Here is an 18,107-nt window from a genome sequence, read left to right as displayed (position 1 = left end):
CCACTGCCCCCAAATTTTGAGGGTAGCCGCCACCACCGGGCTCGTAGTGTACCTCGTTGGAGGGAGCGGCAGCGGCGCCATTACCAGTGCCTTCAGGCTCGTGCCTCCACAGGACGCCATCTCCATCCGTTTCCATGCTGCCCCCTCCCCATCCATTACCCACTTACGTACCATCGAGACGTTAGCCGCCCAATAGTACCCAGAGAGGTTGGGCAGCGCCAGCCCCCCTCTATCCCTGCCCCGCTCCAAAAAGACCCTCCTTACCCTCGGAGTCCCGTGCACCCAAACAAATCCCAGAATGCTGCTGTTCACCCTCCTAAAAAAGGCCCTCGGAACGAAAATGGGGAGGCACTGAAACAAAAACAGAAACCTTGGGAGCACCGTCATTTTAACGGACTGTACTCTACCTGCCAATGACAACGGCAGCATGTCCCAAATTTTAAATTCCTCCTCCATCTGCTCCACCAACCTAGTAAAATTGAGCTTGTGCAGAGTCCCCCAGCTCCTAGCCACCTGAACCCCCAGGTTCACTGCCCTCTTTAGCGGGAGCCTAACAATCCTCTCCTCCTGATCTCCCGGGTGTACGACAAACAGCTCACTCTTGCCTAGGTTCAATTTATAGCCCGAGAAACTCCCAAACTCAGCAAGAATCTCCATCACCTCCGGCATTCCCCCCACCAGGTCTGCTACATACAGCAGCAAGTCGTCTGCATACAGCGACACTCGGTGCTCCTCCCCACCCCGCACCAGACCCCACCACCTCCTCGACTCCCTGAGAGCCATGGCAAGAGGCTCGATTGCCAGCGCAAAAAGCAAGGGGGACAGGGGGCACCCCTGCCTCGTCCCACGGTGGAGCCTGAAGTACTCGGACCTCCTCCCATTTGTCGCTACACTCGCCATCGGGACCTCGTACAGCAACCTCACCCATTTAATAAACCCACCCCAAACCCGAACCTCTCCAACACCTCCCACAAGTACCCCCACTCAACCCTGTCAAAGGCCTTCTCCGCATCCAATGCCACCACAATCTCCGCCTCTCCTTCTGCTGCCGGCATTATTATCACATTTAGCAGCCTTCACACGTTAGTGTTCAGCTGCCTCACCTTCACAAAACCCGTTGGATCCTCATGTACCACCCCCGGCACCCAGTCCTCTATTCTAGTGGCCACGATCTTCGCCAGCAACTTGGCGTCCACATTCAGCAGTGAAATTGGCCTGTATGATCCGCACTGCAAGGGGTCCTTATCACGCTTCAGGGTCAGGGAAATCAGTGCCCGAGACATCGTCGGGGGCAAAACACCCCCCTCCCATGCCTCGTTAAAGGTCCGAACCAACAGGGGGCCCAACAGGTCCGCGTATTTCTTACAAAATTCAACCGGGAACCTATCCGGTCCCGGCGCCTTCCCCGACTGCATGTGGCCAATCCCTCTGACCAGCTCCTCGAACTCGATTGGCGCCCCCAGTCCCTCCACCTGCTCCTCTTGTACCCTTGGAAATCGCAACCTGTCCAAAAAGCTCTCCATTCCCCCTCCCACCACCGGCGGCTCTGACCGATACAGTTCCCTGTAGAAGTACCTAAAGACCTCATTGACCTCTGCCCCCTGCCGCACCACATTCCCACCCCTATCCTTCACTGCACCAATCTCCCTAGCCGTGTCCCGCTTACGAAGCTGATGCGCCAGCATCCTGCTCGTCTTCTCTCCATACTCGTAGACTGCTCCCTGCGCCTTCCTCCACTGTGTCTCCACCTTTCTGGTGGTTAATAAATCAAACTTGGCCTGCAAGCTACGCCGTTCCCCCAGCAATCCCTCCTCCGGGGCCTCCGTGTACCTCCTATCCACACTCAACAGCACCTCCACCAGTCTCTCCCTCTCCCTCCTCTCCCCTGGTCCCTATGGGCTTGGATGGAGAGCAGCTCCCCCCTAATCACTGCCTTCAGAGCCTCCCACACCATCCCCACCTGGACCTCCCCAGTATCATTGACCTCGAGGTACCTCTCGATACATCCCCGAACCCTCCTACACACCTCCTCATCAGCCAACAACCCCACGTCCAGACGCCAAAGCGGGCGCTGGTCCCGCGCCTCCCCCATCTCCAGATCCACCCAATGCGGAGCATGGTCCGAAATCGCAATAGCCGAATACTCGGCTTCCTCCACCCTCGGGACCAGTCCCCTGCTCAGAACAAAGAAATCAATGCGGGAATAAACCCTGTGCACATGGGAGAAAAAAGAGTACTCCCGAGCCCTCGGCCTCCCGAACCTCCAGGGATCCACTCCTCCCATCTAGTCCATAAACCCCCTCAACACCTTGGCCGCCGCCGGCCTCCTGTCTGTCCTTGAACTAGAACGATCCAGTAGGGGATCCAGCACCGTATTGAAGTCCCCTCCATGATCAAGCCCCCCACCTCCAGGCCAGGAATGCGGCCCAACATACGCCTCATGGAACCAGCATGATCCCAATTTGGGGCGTACACATTTACCAACACCACCCTCTCCCCCTGCAGCTTACCGCTCACCATCAAATATCTGCCGCCACTATCAGCCACAACCTCAGACGCCTCAAACGCCACCTTCTTCCCCACCAGGATCGCCACCCCCCGGTTCTTCGAGTTGAGCCCTGAATGGAAAACCTTCCCCACCCACCCCTTCCTCAGATGGACCTGGTCCGCCACCTTCAGGTGGGTCATCTGGAGCATGGCCACATCCGCCTTCAGCCCCTTCAGATGCAAAAACACCCGGGCCCGCTTAACCGACCCATTCAACCCCCTCACGTTCCACGTAATCAGCCGGATCGGGGGCACCCCACCCCCTTCCCCCATCGACTAGCCATAGCCCATCGACTGCTCGCCCCTGGCCAGCACCCATTCGGCCCGTTTCCCACGGCGATAGAACCTCACCCCGACCCCCCCGACCCACACCAACTCCTCCCTGGCCAATGGAGCAGCAACCCGTTATCCCCCCCCACCAAGGCTAGGACCCCTCCTAGCCGCGACGCTCCCCCCATAGTACTCCCGTGCGCCGGCTGACTTCTGCTGACCCCGGCAGCTCCCGCCCTAACTCCGACCCCTCCCGATATTTTTTTTTTTCTTTTTTTTTTTTAAATTTAGAGTACCCAATTATTTTTTCCAATTAAGGGGCAATTTAGCGTGACCAATCCACCTACCCTGCACATCTTTTGGGCTGTGAGGGTGAAACCCACGCAAACACGGGGAGAATGTGCAAACTCCTCACGGACAGTGATCCTGGGTCGAGATTCGAACCCGGATCCTCAGCGCCGTAGGCAGCAATGCTAACCACTGTGCCACCGTGCTGCCCTACCCCTCCCGATATGAGGTCACCCCTCCTCCCCTGCATCAGCTCCTTGGCACCGCTTCAGCGCGGGGAACCCGGTCTAATAGCCACGCCCCTCGCCACCAACCTCACCCCCTCGTCCCGCAGCGTGGGAAACCAGAGAAAAGCCCGCGCTTTCACACTGCCCCACCCCACCCCCCCCACCGCAGCTCCCAAACAGCAGTCCCAACCCATCCACCAACTCCATACAAACAAAAACACAGATCAACCACAAACCCCAATACCCCACTTAAAACACAAAACCATAACCAACACCATCCGAAAGCGAGAGAAAAAACAGAAACAGACAGAATAACCAGCAACAGCATAAACAGTGATACAGAAATTTTAAAAAACTCCCACAGCCCCCAATCTCTAGTTCGAGTCCAGCTTTTCAGCCTGCACAAAGGCCCACGCTTCCTCCGGGACTCAAAGTAGTGATGCCGGTCCTTGTAGGTGACCCACAGGCGCGCAGGTGGCAACATGCCGAACTTCACCTGCTTTTTGTGGAGCACCGCCTTCGTCCGTCTGAACCCGGCCCTCCGCTTAGTCACCTCCGCACTCCAGTCCTGGTAGATACGCACTACCGAATTCTCCCACTTGCTACTCCTCACCTTCTTGGCCCATCGGAGAACACACTCCCGGTCACTGAACCGATGGAACCGCACCAGCACCGCCCGCGGGGGTTCATTCGCCTTAGGCTGCCTGGCCAGTACTCTGTGGGCCCCCTCCAGCTCCAGGGGCAGATGGAAGGATCCTGCCCCCATCAGCGAGTTCAACATCACGGCCACATAGGTCGGCAGGTCCAACCCCTCCAGCCCCTCCTCGAGGCCCAGGATCCGCAAGTTCTTCCTCCGTGACCGATACTCCATCTCCTCAAACCGATCTTGCCACTTTTTATGAAGCGCCTCGTGTATCTCCACCTTCCCCACAAGGGCCGAAACCTCATCCTCGCGCTCAGAGGCCTGCTGCTGCAACTCAAGTATCGCTGCACCCTGGGTTGTCTGGGTCTCCAGCAGCTTACTTGTCGTTACCTTCAGGGATTCCAACAACTCCCCTTTCAGCTCCGTAAAATAGCGCAGAAGGGCCGACTGCTGCTCCTCAGCCCACTGCCTCCACTCCTCAGGGGCTCCACCGGCCACAATTTTGTCCACCTTCCCCTGCTTTTCCAGGGGAGCTGCTGCCGCTTTTCTCCTCGCCCCACTCCGAGTCCACACCATAAATCCCGGGGGGTTTTGCTCCGGACCTCTTTATCCACCGGGAATCGTCAAATCAGTGCCGTTTGGGGCCCTTAAAAGAGCCCACAAGTCCTATTAAAGCAGGAACTGCCGAACGTGCGGCTTAGCTCCGCATAGCCACAACCGGAAGTCTGCAATAGCCTTTCTATAGTCCACACACAACCATCGGGTACTGTCTGGTTTAGGTACCATCACTATGAGTGAGCTCCATTGGCTGCAACCCACTTCAATTATGCCATTTGTAAGCATACTCTCAATCTCTTTGTTAACCTGTACCAATTTTAAAGGGTTATGTCTGTATAGATGTTGTTTGATTGGAACAGCATTTCCCACATCTATATCATGTATCGCCATTTTAGTACTTCCCAATTTATCTCCACAAACTTGCCCATGTGATATCAATAACTCTTTCAGGTCAGTTCGCTTTTCCTCTGGAAGGTAACTCAACAATTTATCCCAATATTTAAGAACATCCTCATTTTCCAATTTAATTTGAGATATGTCAAATTCACAGGCATTTGGATTTGGTTCATCACTTTGAGTTAGAATCATTAAAACTCCTTTTTCTCTCCCTCCGTTTCAAAGTACCTTTTAAGCATATTCACATGATACACTCGGTGAGTCTTCCTTCCATCTGGTGTTTTTACCACATAATTCGCCTCACTTAATTTCCTTTCAATCTGATACGGTCCACAAAACCTAACTTTTAAAGGCTCACCGAACACTGGGAACAATACTAAAATTTTATCTCCACTGGCAAAACTACAAACTTTGGATTTCTTGTCCGCGACCCGTTTCCTCACATTTTGGGCGCCTTTCAAATGTTGTCCAGTCAATTCACCCGCTCTATTTAATCGTTCCCTAAAATTTGACACGTAATCCAATAATGTAATTTCTGATTTCTCACTCACCAATTTTTCATTAAGCAATTTAAGTGGTCCTCTTACCTCATGACCAAAAATTAGTTCAAAAGGACTGAATTCGGTTGACTCATTAAGTGCATCCCTAATTGCAAACAGTACAAATGGAATTCCTTTCTCCCAATCCTCTGGATAATCTTGACATTTAGCCCTCAACATTGTCTTTAATGTCTAATGCCACCTTTCTAACGCTCCCTGCGATTCTGGATGGTACACAGTTTATTTAAATTGTTTTATTTCTAAGCTATCCATAATTTCTTTGAATAACCTCAAGGTAAAATTAGATCCTTGATCCGATTGTATTTCTGTGGGTAGTCCATATCTAGTAAAGAATTCAAGAAACTCCTCCACAATCTTTTTAGCCGTAATATTACGTACTGCAATGGCCTCTGGAAACCTAGTAGACACATCCATTATAGTCAAAAGATATTGATTCCCACTTGTTGTTTTAGGAAGCGGTCCTCCGCAATCAATTAGGACCCTTGTAAAAGGTTCCTCAAATTCTGGAATGGGTATTAAGGGCGCTGGTTTTATCACTGCCTGAGGTTTCCCTATCATTTGACATGTGTGACATGATTGACAAAATTTAACAACATCTTTATGTAGTCCATGCCAATAAAAATGTTCTTTGATTTTAGCTTGAGTTTTCCTTATTCCCAAATGACCTCCCACTGGTACCTCATGTGCAACTCGCAACACCTCCTTTCTATACCCTACCGGCAATACTACTTGATGAACTTCAAACCACTTTTCATCTGCCTGCATATGTAAAGGTCTCAATTTTCTCATCAAGACGTCACTTTTACGGTAATAACACTCTGGTATACACTCAGATTCCTCTTCCGTGTATGCTTTCTGATACATCCGTTTTATTTCTACATGTTTCTGTTGTAACTCCACCAATTTTCCTGAACTAAAAATATCCACCTCATCCTCCACCTGTTCTTTTTCTTTTTCAACCATCTGATCAAAAATCGGTTCTGATATTTGCACTTCAACTTCATCTTCACTCTTTAACTTCTCCTCTTGTCTTAACCTGTGACTTTGCGACCTTGTTACTACACAATCCGGAAAAATCCCAGGATATTCGTCCTTCAACACTTCAGTTGTCTGATTTTCCACTGGCTTATCAACCACAGTAGGTATCACTCCCACCTGAAATCCAGCTATATCATTATCCAAGATAAACTGTATTCCTGGACAAGATAGTTTCTCTATTACTTCTACTACCACTTCACCACTCTTCACTGGACTTTCCAACCTTACCTGATATAATTGAACACTACTCCTCTCACCCTGAATTCCACATATTACCACCTTTTCTGGCAACATTCTTCCCAAACTACATAACTCCTCATATTTTACCATTAAGGATCGACTAGCTCCCGTATCTCTTAAAATTGTGACTTCTTTACCTGCTCCTCCTGATACACATGAGTAAACTTTACCCACACAAGTAAATTCTTTGAAGAGATCTGACACCTTCTGATCAATAACCTCTTGATCAGGCTGTACAATCTTTTGCACCTCTTTCGCTTCACTTGGGCTTTCTTTTACCACTTTCATAAACCCCACTGTCTTATCCTGTTTTACCACATCAGCCTTCCCAGTGCTTTTCTTCAACCACCAACACTGTGACTTTACATGGCCTAGTTTGTTCCAGTGAAAGTATTTGAAACTTTTCATGTCTCTTCCACCCTCCTGGATTTCTTTTTTAATCTGAGGTACACTCTCCTTATTATCTCCCATCAGATCTCCTTTACCTTTACCGCTTGAGTATTTCTCATGCCCCAGTTTCTATCCCTCACAGGCTGAAACTGATGTCAGAAACCAAGCTTTGATTTATGAACTAATTCATAATCATCTGCCATTTCTGCTGCTAACCTCACAGTTTTAACCCTCTGCTCTTCCACATGCGTTCTCACTACATCAGGAATTGAATTTTTAATCTCCTCCAAAAGCATAATTTCTCTGAGAGCTTCATTTGTTTGGTCTATTTTCAAAGCCCTTATCCACCTGTCAAAATTACTCTCTTTGATCCTTTCAAACTCCATGTATGTTTGACCAAATTTTTTCCTTAAATTTCTGAACGTTTGTCTGTAGGCTTCAGGCACTAGTTCATATGCACCTGTGGCCATTTCATTTGTTTAGCTACCTTCTCAAATGAAATTAAAAAGACTTCCACCTCCTTCTCGTCAAACCTTGGAAAGAGGACCTGTTTAGAGATTATAAAGAGTTAGGATTCAAATTAAAAAACAGGTCCTCAAGGGTCATAATCTCCGGATTACTGCCCGAGCCACGTGCAAATTGGCATAGGGAGGCAAGAATAAGGGAAGTTAACACGTGGCTGAAAGAGTGGTGTGGGAAAGAGGGGTTCCTTTTCATGGGACACTGGCATCAGTTTTGGGACAGGGGGGACCTATACCGTTGGGATGGTCTCCACCTGAACCGAGCTGGGACCAGTGTTCTGGCGAAAAGAGTAAATAGGGTGGTCAATAGGACTTTAAACTAGAGATTGGGGGGGAAGGGAAAGTCAGGGAACCAAGAGGTGAAGGAATCAGTGGGAAGCGTAGCTGTTTAGGATTACAAAAAATCACGAAAAGACAGAGCTCAGGAGAGGTTACGATAGTCCCCATCTCACAAAATATGACACAGTGTATGGAAAGGCTCAGTAAACCAAGGTCCACCACACTAAGAAAACAAAAAGGGACAGTCAATAGGGAATTAAAGGTGCTATATTTAAATGCCCGCAGTGTACGGAACAAGGTAGATGAGCTTGTGGCCCAGATTGTGACTGGCAGGTATGATGTGGTAGGCATCACAGAGACGTGGTTGCAGGGGGTTCAGGACTGGCAGTTAAACATCCAGGGATTTACAACCTATCGAAAAGACAGAGAGGTGGGTAGAGGGGGCGGGGTTGCCTTGTTAATTAGAAATGAAATTAAATCAATAGCACTAAACGACATAGGGTCAGACGATGTGGAGTCTGTGTGGGTAGAGTTGAGGAACCACAAAGGCAAAAAAAACATAATGGGAGTTATGTACAGGCCTCCTGACAGTGGTCAGGACCAGGGGCACAAAATGCACCACGAAATAGAAAGGGCATGTCAGAAAGGCAAGGTCACAGTGATCATGGGGGACTTCAATATGCAGGTGGACTGGGTAAATAATGTTGCCAGTGGACCCAAAGAAAGGGAATTCATTGAATGTTTACAGGATGGCTTTTTGGAACAGCTTGTGATGGAGCCCACGAGGGAACAGGCTATTCTGGACTTAGTGTTATGTAATGAGCCAGAATTGATAAAAGACCTTAAAGTAAGGGAACACTTAGGAAGCAGTGATCATAATATGGTAGAATTCAGTCTGCAATTTGAAAGAAAGAAGGTAGAATCAGATGTAAAGGTTTTACAGTTAAATAAAGGTAATTACAGGCGCATGAGGGAGGAACTGACGAAAATCGACTGGAAGCAGAGCCTAGTGGGAAAGACAGTAGAACAGCAATGGCAGGAGTTTCTGGGAGTAATTGAGGACACAGTGCAGAGGTTCATCCCAAAGAAAAGAAAGGTTATCAGAGGGAGGATTAGGCAGCCATGGCTGACAAAGGAAGTTAGGGAATGCATCAAGGCAAAAGAGAGAGCCTATAATGTGGCAAAGAGTAGTGGGAAGTCAGAAGATTGGGAAGGCTACAAAAACAAACAGAGGCTAACAAAGAGAGAAATAAGGAAGGAGAGGATCAAATATGAAGGTAGGCTAGCCAGTAACATTAGGAATGATAGTAAAAGTTTCTTTAAATACATTAAAAACAAACGGGAGGCAAAAGTAGACATTGGGCCGCTCCAAAATGACGCTGGTAATCTAGTGATGGGAGACAAGGAAATAGCTGAGGAACTTAATAAGTACTTTGCGTCAGTCTTCACAGTAGAAGACATGAGTAATATCCCAACAATTCAGGAAAGTCAGGGGGCAGAGTTGAATATGGTTGCCATCACAAAGGAGAAGGTGCTAGAGAAACTAAAAGGTCTGAAAATTGATAAATCTCCGGGCCCAGATGGGCTACATCCTAGAGTTCTAAAGGAGATAGCTGAAGAAATAGTGGAGGCGTTAGTTATGATCTTTCAAAAGTCACTGGAATCAGGGAAAGTCCCAGAGGATTGGAAAATCGCTGTTGTAACCCCCCTGTTCAAGAAGGGAACAAGAAAAAAGATGGAAAATTATAGGCCAATTAGCCTAACCTCGGTTGTTGGCAAAATTCTAGAATCCATCGTTAAGGATGAGATTTCTAAATTCTTGGAAGTGCAGGGTCGGATTAGGACAAGTCAGCATGGATTTAGTAAGGGGAGGTCGTGCCTGACAAACCTGTTAGAGTTCTTTGAAGAGATAACAAATAGGTTAGACCAAGGAGAGCCAATGGATGTTATCTATCTTGACTTCCAAAAGGCCTTTGACAAGGTGCCTCACGGGAGACTGCTGAGTAAAATAAGGGCCCATGGTATTCGAGGCAAGGTACTAACATGGATTGACGATTGGCTGTCAGACAGAAGGCAGAGAGTTGGGATAAAAGGTTCTTTTTCGGAATGGCAACCGGTGACAAGTGGTGTCCCGCAGGGTTCAGTGTTGGGGCCACAGCTGTTCTCTTTATATATTAACGATCTAGATGACGGGACTGGGGGCATTCTGGCCAAGTTTGCCGATGATACAAAGATAGGTGGAGGGGCAGGTAGTATTGAGGAGGTGGGGAGGCTGCAGAAAGATTTAGACAGTTTAGGAGAATGGTCCAAGAAGTGGCTGATGAAATTCAACGTGGGCAAGTGCGAGGTCTTGCACTTTGGAAAAAAGAATAGAGGCATGGACTATTTTCTAAACGGTGACAAAATTCATAATGCTAAAGTGCAAAGGGACTTGAGAGTCCTAGTCCAGGATTCTCTAAAGGTAAACTTGCAGGTTGAGTCCGTAATTAAGAAAGCAAATGTAATGTTGTCATTTATCTCAAGAGGCTTGGAATATAAAAGCAGGGATGTACTTCTGAGGCTTTATAAAGCACTAGTTAGGCCCCATTTAGAATACTGTGAGCAATTTTGGGCCCCATACCTCAGGAAGGACATACTGGCACTGGAGCGGGTCCAGCGGAGATTCACACGGATGATCCCAGGAATGGTAGGCCTAACATACGATGAACGTCTGAGGATCGTGGGATTATATTCATTGGAGTTTAGGAGGTTGAGGGGAGATCTAATAGAAACGTACAAGATAATGAATGGCTTGGATAGGATGGACGTAGGGAAGTTGTTTCCATTAGCAGGGGAGACTAGGACGCGGGGGCACAGCCTTAGAATAAAAGGGAGTCACTTTAGAACAGAGATGAGGAGAAATTTCTTCAGCCAGAGAGTGGTAGGTCTGTGGAATTCATTTCCACAGAGGGCGGTGGAGGCCGGGACATTGAGTGTCTTTAAGACAGAAATTGATAAATTCTTGATTTCTCGTGGAATTAAGGGCTATGGGGAGAGAGCGGGTAAATGGAGTTGAAATCAACCATGATTGAATGGTGGAGTGGACTCGATGGGCCGAATGGCCTTACTTCCACTCCTATGTCTTATGGTCTTATGGTCTTATGCTTGGTCATATTTTAAATAGATCCCCACCAAACCTTCGACTATGACGCTCTTTCTCACTATCCTCATCACTATCATCTACTATCTGTACGTTTCCCTTTATGTCTGCCAATTTTAACTGAAGTTCAAACTCGCTCTCGTTATCTTTTTCCCTGATCTGTATCTCCCTTTTTCTTTCTTTTTGTTCTGCTCGGGCTATTCTTTTTTTTATCCTTTCTTCTCGCTCCTTTTCTTTTTCCTCTCTCTCTCTTTCTTTTTCCTCTCTTTCTCTTTCTTTTTCCTCTCTTTCGTATTCAAGCTGCTTTAATTCTATCTCATGTTCCATTTGTTTAATTTGTAACTGAATGTTTGCCATTTCCAATGAGTCAAACTGTATCTCAGGCAACTTTAAACGCTTAGCCACCACCATAATCACCTCAACTTTTCACATTTTGTCTGGTAAAGTTAATGGCAATGTTTTTGCCAATGTGCGGCCGTGCCAAGGGTGGCATGGACCCGTGATCGGTGGGCACCGATCGCGGGCAGCGGGTCCGAACCCCGCGCACTCTTTGTTCCTCCGCCGCCCCGCTGGATCAGTCCGCGGGGCGGCTGAGGGGCATAATGGCCCGCGCATGCGTGGGTTTCACGCTTATGCGTGATGACATCATCCGCGCATGCGCGGATTGGAGCCGTCCAATCCGTGCATGCGCGGCTGACATCATCGTTTGCATCAGCCGCTGTTAACCTTGGCGCGCGGGCTTAGCGAAGTTAGCTAAGCCTGCGATGCCGAGGTTCACGGGGCCCCACTGCTAGCCCCGACCGGGGAGCAGAACCGGGTCCCGGGAGGGGGCATGGATGCTGCCGTGAAACACGGCCAGTTTCATGGCAGCCTTCACGACTCTCCGCATTTGCGGAGAATCGCGCCCATAGTGAGCATCTGAGCAACCATTAATTCAAATACAACCCCCAAAGAATACAACACTAGGTAATCCTTAATACCTTCCCAAACATCCAGTAGACAAAAAAAACACCTTTTAGCAGAAGCACATTAGGTTTACATTCACTACTGAGAACATTTATAATTCTGAATTCACCAAATAATCAAGAGATAGTCTTTTCATGGCAGAGAGATCAACAGTACACCTGCTCTGTCTGGCTTCAGCTCCAACACTGAAAACCAACCCAAAACCTCACTCTGTAGCAGCCTGCTCAAAACGAAAATAAAAAGCTGACAGACAGCCCAGCCCCACCCACTCTCTGACATCACTGCAGTAGTAAACACTCATTTCTTAAAGGTACTCTCATGACAGACATTTACATACATACCCCTTTATGAACATCCATTTCTTAAAAGTACTCTCACATGGCAGCAGAAACTCCCGTTTCTACAGCAGCTGATCAGCCAGGTTAATCAGCACCTGCACCTACAACTGAAGAGTTTAAAAGAAAAAAAAACAATTATCTTTAAATTTATTTACTGCAGATACTCCTTCTGCACAACATTAGTTTCCAGCAATGCTTTGCAATTTTTTTTTCCCAGGCCTGCATCCCCCAGCCAAAACCAAGTGATTGCCAGCTGGACCATGTATCAACAAGTACCCCAGTCAGTAACTTACTAACTATGGAGAACCTATTCTGAACTTGGCGCAGATCGCGAGAGGCGGCCATTTTGTAAAAATGGGTCGCAGGAAAGTAAAGTTTGAAAAACACTGCCCTAATTCACTCATCACTCATTACTCAACTCTCAACAATAAGGACTGTTTGAAAACCACCTGTCCCGACCAGCAAAATAGCTTAAAAGTAATTTATATAGCATTTTTGGTATTGTAAAACATCCCAAAGTGCTTCACAGGAGCATTATCAAAAAACGTTTATCACTGGACCACGTAAGGAGATATTTGGGAAGATGGCCAAAGGTTTCACCAAAGCAGCAGGTTTTCAGGAATATGTTAAAGGACAATCCAGGATAGACAGAGAGGATTAGTGAAGGAATTACACAGTTTCCGTCCTAGGCCGCTGCGAAGGCACCAATAGTAAAATCGGGAATGCTCAAGAGGCCAGAATTAGATGAGCACAGAATTATTGGAGGATTGTAGGACTGGAGATTATAGAGATTGGGAAGGGCAAGACAATAAAGAGATTTGAGAATCTTAAAATCAAGACATTGCCTAACTCGGGGTCAGTATAGAAGAATGAACATGGCAGTGATGGGCGAACTGGACTTAAGGTTACTGAAGGCAAAACATGGGTGGCAAAACAGGAATGCATTGGACATAACACAAAAAATAGGAGACGTCAGACAGTTGGCCCCTTGAGCTGCTCTGCCACTCAATAAGATCATGGCTGATCTGAGTGTGGCTGCAACTCGACTTTTCTGCCTGCCTTCCATAATCTTTCACTATCTCATTGTTCAAACATCGATCGATCTCAGCCTTGGGTATATCAAATAACACAAGCTCAATTGCTCTGTAGGGTAGAGAATTCCAAAGATTAACGGCCCTCTGAGAGAAGTAATTCTTCCTTATCTCTATCTTAAATGGGAGGTCCCTTATTCTGAACCCATGTTCCCCATTTCCAGATTCCCACAAGGGCAAATATCCTCAGAATTTACCCCGCCTCAGAATCTTATATGTTTAAATCAGATCACCTCTCATTCTGCTGAACCCCAGTGAATGTAGGCCCAACCTGTTCAATTATTTCCTCATTGAACAACCCCTTCTTCTTTTGAATCAACTGAGTGAACCTTGTCTGAATTGTCCCGAATAGAATTGTATACCTTCTCAAATAAAGAAACCAAAACTGTACGCAGTAGTTTATTCCAAATACAGTTGGAGCAAGACTTCCCTTCTTTTATACTCCATCCCCTTTGTAATGAGGGCAATATTTCATTTACCTTCCAAATTACTTGCTCTATCTACATGCTAGCTTTTTGTGATTTATGTAGGAAACCGAAATCCCCTGCACCACAGCATTCTGTAGTCTCTCTCAATTTAAATTATATTCTGCTTTGTATTCTTTCCATCAAAGTGAACAACATCACATATTTCCACATTATAATCCATCTGTCAAATTTGTAACTATCTCAATCTGTGATAGCCGAAGGTCAGGACTTCATATGACACCAAGTAGGCAGGATAACAACTGGGTTTATTTACTCTACTCACTATACTACAGTTACACTAGTTAATTTGTCAAACATGGCCGGGATTCTTTGAGTCTCCGCTTTTTGAAAAGGTTCTGGAGTGATTCGCACCCGTTTTCCGTCGGGCGTGGGGGACATAGCCCCATTTTCGGAGAATCCCGGCCCATGATTTCCCTTTCATAAAACCATGCTGACTCTGCTTAATTGTAATGTGATTGTCTTAATGTCCTGCTGCTACTTCCTTAATGATGGATGTATTTTATATACTGTGCGCATTATATATTGTATATGGTGTGTATTGTATATTTTATATACAACAGATACAGTGTATAGCATATATTGTTTATATTGTGCATACTTTAAATATAGTGTACATTGTTTACATGTATATCTATGTATCATGTATATTGTATGTACTGTATACATTGTATATATTTTGTACATTATATATTAGGTATACAATATATATCATGTATTCTGTGTGCATATATGTAGTTTGTTATCTACATTGTGCATGTAGCCATTTTCAAATAACGCCATCTGCAAAAACAATTATCTTAGGCCCATGCATGTTCAGTGAAGTTGAAGCTGCTTCAATTTATAAACCTTGTGTTTCTTTGGGAAAGAGCTATTAAATGTTCCAACCCTTGATGTGATCAGAGAGCTGAGGAGAGATGGCCTTATTCCCACTGTTCCATCACTGCAGGTGCACCCACCGAGCCTGTTGAGTCCGTGGCTGTAATGTCCTCGATAATCTCCTTCCACCAACACATCAGCCAGTGCCATGGCATGGCATACATCATATATTGTGTATACAGTACATTGTTTCTATGCGTGAATTACATATTGTATATATTGTATACATTTTATACCATTACATACACAAAGTGGATGTTATATTTATATATATATGTTGTACATATTGTGTACATTGTTATTACCTGATCTTGAGGGTGGAGCTGTCACTGTGAACACATGGGCCGCGGATCTCCATAGCAACCGGACGCGGGACCCGGGGGTTACCGAGAGTTGAGGGGTCCCAGCGGGACATGGCCAGGTGGAGAGAGACCCTCCCACCCCCAACCCTCCGTCCCTCAGCCCCTGCTGTCCCTCAGTTACTGATCTTCAATCTGTCCCGGTCCCCAGCCACTCCGTCCCTTGTCCCTCAGTCTCTGCCTCCCGCCCCTCAGTCCCCACTCCTCGGTTCCTCCATGTGTGTGCTCTCAGTCCCTCTCCCTCAGTCCCTCTCCCTCACTCTCTGACTCTCATTGCCAGCCCTTCCTCAGGCTGAGCCCCTCAGTTTCAGCCCCTTTGTCACTCAGTTTGTCTCCCTGTCCCTCAATCCCTCAGTCTCTGCCTCTCAATCTCTCCCTCAACCCCTCTGAAACCCAGTCTTGGCTGTCCCTTTATCCCCTCGGAGGTTATCTCTCTCTCCGTTTCCTGCCCTGGTTACTTTGACCAGATTGAGTTGATGATGTGGTCAGTGTGTGATTGATGTTTTCACTTTAATATTTGAATATGCGATATGTGTTTCAGGTACTTGGTGAGTCGCTCGGAGATGCACCAGTTCATTGAGCGCTGTATGAAAGCAGTGGGAACCAAGAGTAGCCATGCCATGGCACTGGCTGATGTGTTGGTGGAAGGAGATTATCGAGGACATTACAGCCACGGACTCAACAGGCTCGGTGGGTGCACCTGCAGTGATGGAACAGTGGGAATAAGGCCATCTCTCCTCAGCTCTCTGATCGCATCAAGAGTTGGAACATTTAATAGCTCTTTCCCAAAGAAACACGAGGTTTATAAATTGAAGCAGTTTCAACTTCACTGAACACTTGGTCAGGAGGTGACCAGTGAGTCCCAAAGATATGTGTTCAAGGATGGGGCATATGAGGAATGGAAGATCGGGAGATGGGGAGTTTAGAGGAATGGGGGTTTTGGTAATGAAGGCTCTGGAGGATGGAGATGGGGGTTTGGGGAGTGAGTGATATGCAGATTGTAGGATCTGAAGGACAAGGAATCTGGAGGATGAGGAATAAAACTAATAATATAATCGTTATTATTGGCACATAAGAATATCGATAGGATTTAGGAGCACGAGTAGGCCATTTGGCCCCCTGAGTCTCTGCCATTCAATATTATCATGGATGATGTGATTGTGGTCTCAACTCCACTTTCCTGCCCACAGTGCACTTCCCCTCCCCCATCACTGCCATAATCCTAGATACTATCTAGTTCAGCCATGATAAATTCAGTGACCCAGCCTCCACTGAAATGAAATGAAATGAAAATCACTTATTGGCTTCAAATGAAGTTACTGTGAAAAGCCCCTAGTCGCCACATCTGGCGCCTGTTCGGGGAGGCTGGTACAGGAATTGAATCGTGCTGCTGGCCTGCATTGGTCTGCTTTAAAAGCCAGCGATTTCGCCCAGTGGGCTAAACCAGACCCTGTTTTCTGGGGAATGGGATTTCCACAGATTAATGATCCTCTGAGATAATTTTTTCCTCCTAATCTCTGCCTTAAAGGGGAAACCCCTTATTTTTATCTCTTGGTTAGAGTGCCTCCCACAAGAGGAACCATCTTCCCGGTATCCACCCTAGTAAGTCCCATCAGGACCTTACATGTTTCAATAAGATCACCTAAACTCCAATGGGTGCAGGCCATAAAACCATAAGATCATAAGACATAGGAGCAGAATTAGGCCACTCGGCCCATTGAGTCTGCTCCGCCATTCAATCATGGTTGATATCTTTCTCATCCCATTCTCCTGCCTTCTCCCCATAACCCCTGATCCCCTTACTAATCAAAAACCTATCTATCTCTGTTTTCAAGACACTTAGTGATTTGGCCTCCACAGCCTTCTGCAGCAAAGAGTTCCACAGATTCACCACCCTCTGGCTGAAGAAATTCCTCCTCATCTCTGCTTTAAAGGATCGTCCCTTTAGTCTGAGATTGTGCCCTCTGATTTTAGTTTTTCCTACAAGTGGAAATATTCTCTCCACGTCCACTCTATCCAGGCCACCCAGTAGCCTGTAAGTTTCAATAAGCTCCTCCCTCATCCTTCTAAACTCCAACGAGTACAGACCCAGAATCCTCATATGACAAGCTCTTCATTCCAGGGATCATTTTTGTGAACCTCCTCTGGTCCTTTTCCAAGGCCAGCACATCCTTCCTTAGATACAGGGCCCAAAACTGCTCGCAATACTCCAAATGAGGTCTGATCAGAGCCTTATACAGCCTAAGAAGTACATCCCTGGTCTTGTACTCTTGCCCTCTTGACATGAATGCTAACATTGCATTTGCGTTCCTAACTGCCAACTGAATCTGCACGTTAACCTTAAGAGAAGCGTGAACAAGGACTCCCAAGTCCCTTTGTGCTGCTGATTTCCTAAGCATTTCCCCATTTAGAAAATAGTCTATGCCTCTATTTCTCCTTCTAAAGTGCATAACCTCACACTTCTCCACATTGTATTCCATCTACCACTTCATTGCCCACTCTCCTAGCCTGTCCAAGTCCTTCTGAAGCCCGCCTGCTTCCTCAATACTACATGCTCCTCTACAGATCTTTGTATCATCTGCAAACTTAGCAACCGTACCTTCAATTCTTTCCTCCAGATCATTAATGTATATTGTGAAAAGTTTGGTCCCAGCACCGACCCCTGAAGTACACCACTAGTCAGCGGCTGCCATCCTGAAAAAGACCCCTTTATCCCCACTCTTTGCCTTCTGCCAGTCAGCCAATCCTCTATCCATGCCAGTATCTTACTGTGAACACCATGGGTTCTTAACTTATTTAAAAGTGTCCTATGCGGCACCTTGTCAAAGGGCTTCTGGAAATCTAAGTAAATCACGTCCACTGGTTCTCCTTTGTCTAACTTCCTTGTTACTTC

At 46.8% G+C, this 18,107-nt stretch overlaps 1 protein-coding gene across 1 annotated transcript in view; it reads left to right on the top strand.

The window, feature by feature from the left end:
• Positions 1-18,107, top strand: part of LOC119971830 (uncharacterized oxidoreductase YjmC-like) — a 101,990-nt gene that overhangs the window by 24,642 nt on the left and 59,241 nt on the right. Inside the window, exon 2 of the mRNA XM_038808037.1 lies at positions 15,756-15,904. Within this exon, the coding sequence (XP_038663965.1) occupies positions 15,756-15,904 (149 nt within the window). The remainder of the gene's footprint in view (positions 1-15,755; positions 15,905-18,107) is intronic.

The sequence above is a fragment of the Scyliorhinus canicula genome, chromosome 9 (assembly GCF_902713615.1).
Source record: "Scyliorhinus canicula chromosome 9, sScyCan1.1, whole genome shotgun sequence".
In the NCBI taxonomy this organism is placed as follows: domain Eukaryota; kingdom Metazoa; phylum Chordata; class Chondrichthyes; order Carcharhiniformes; family Scyliorhinidae; genus Scyliorhinus; species Scyliorhinus canicula.
The sequence above is the reverse complement of the archived record's forward strand: the minus strand, read 5'-3'. Positions and strand labels throughout refer to the sequence as shown.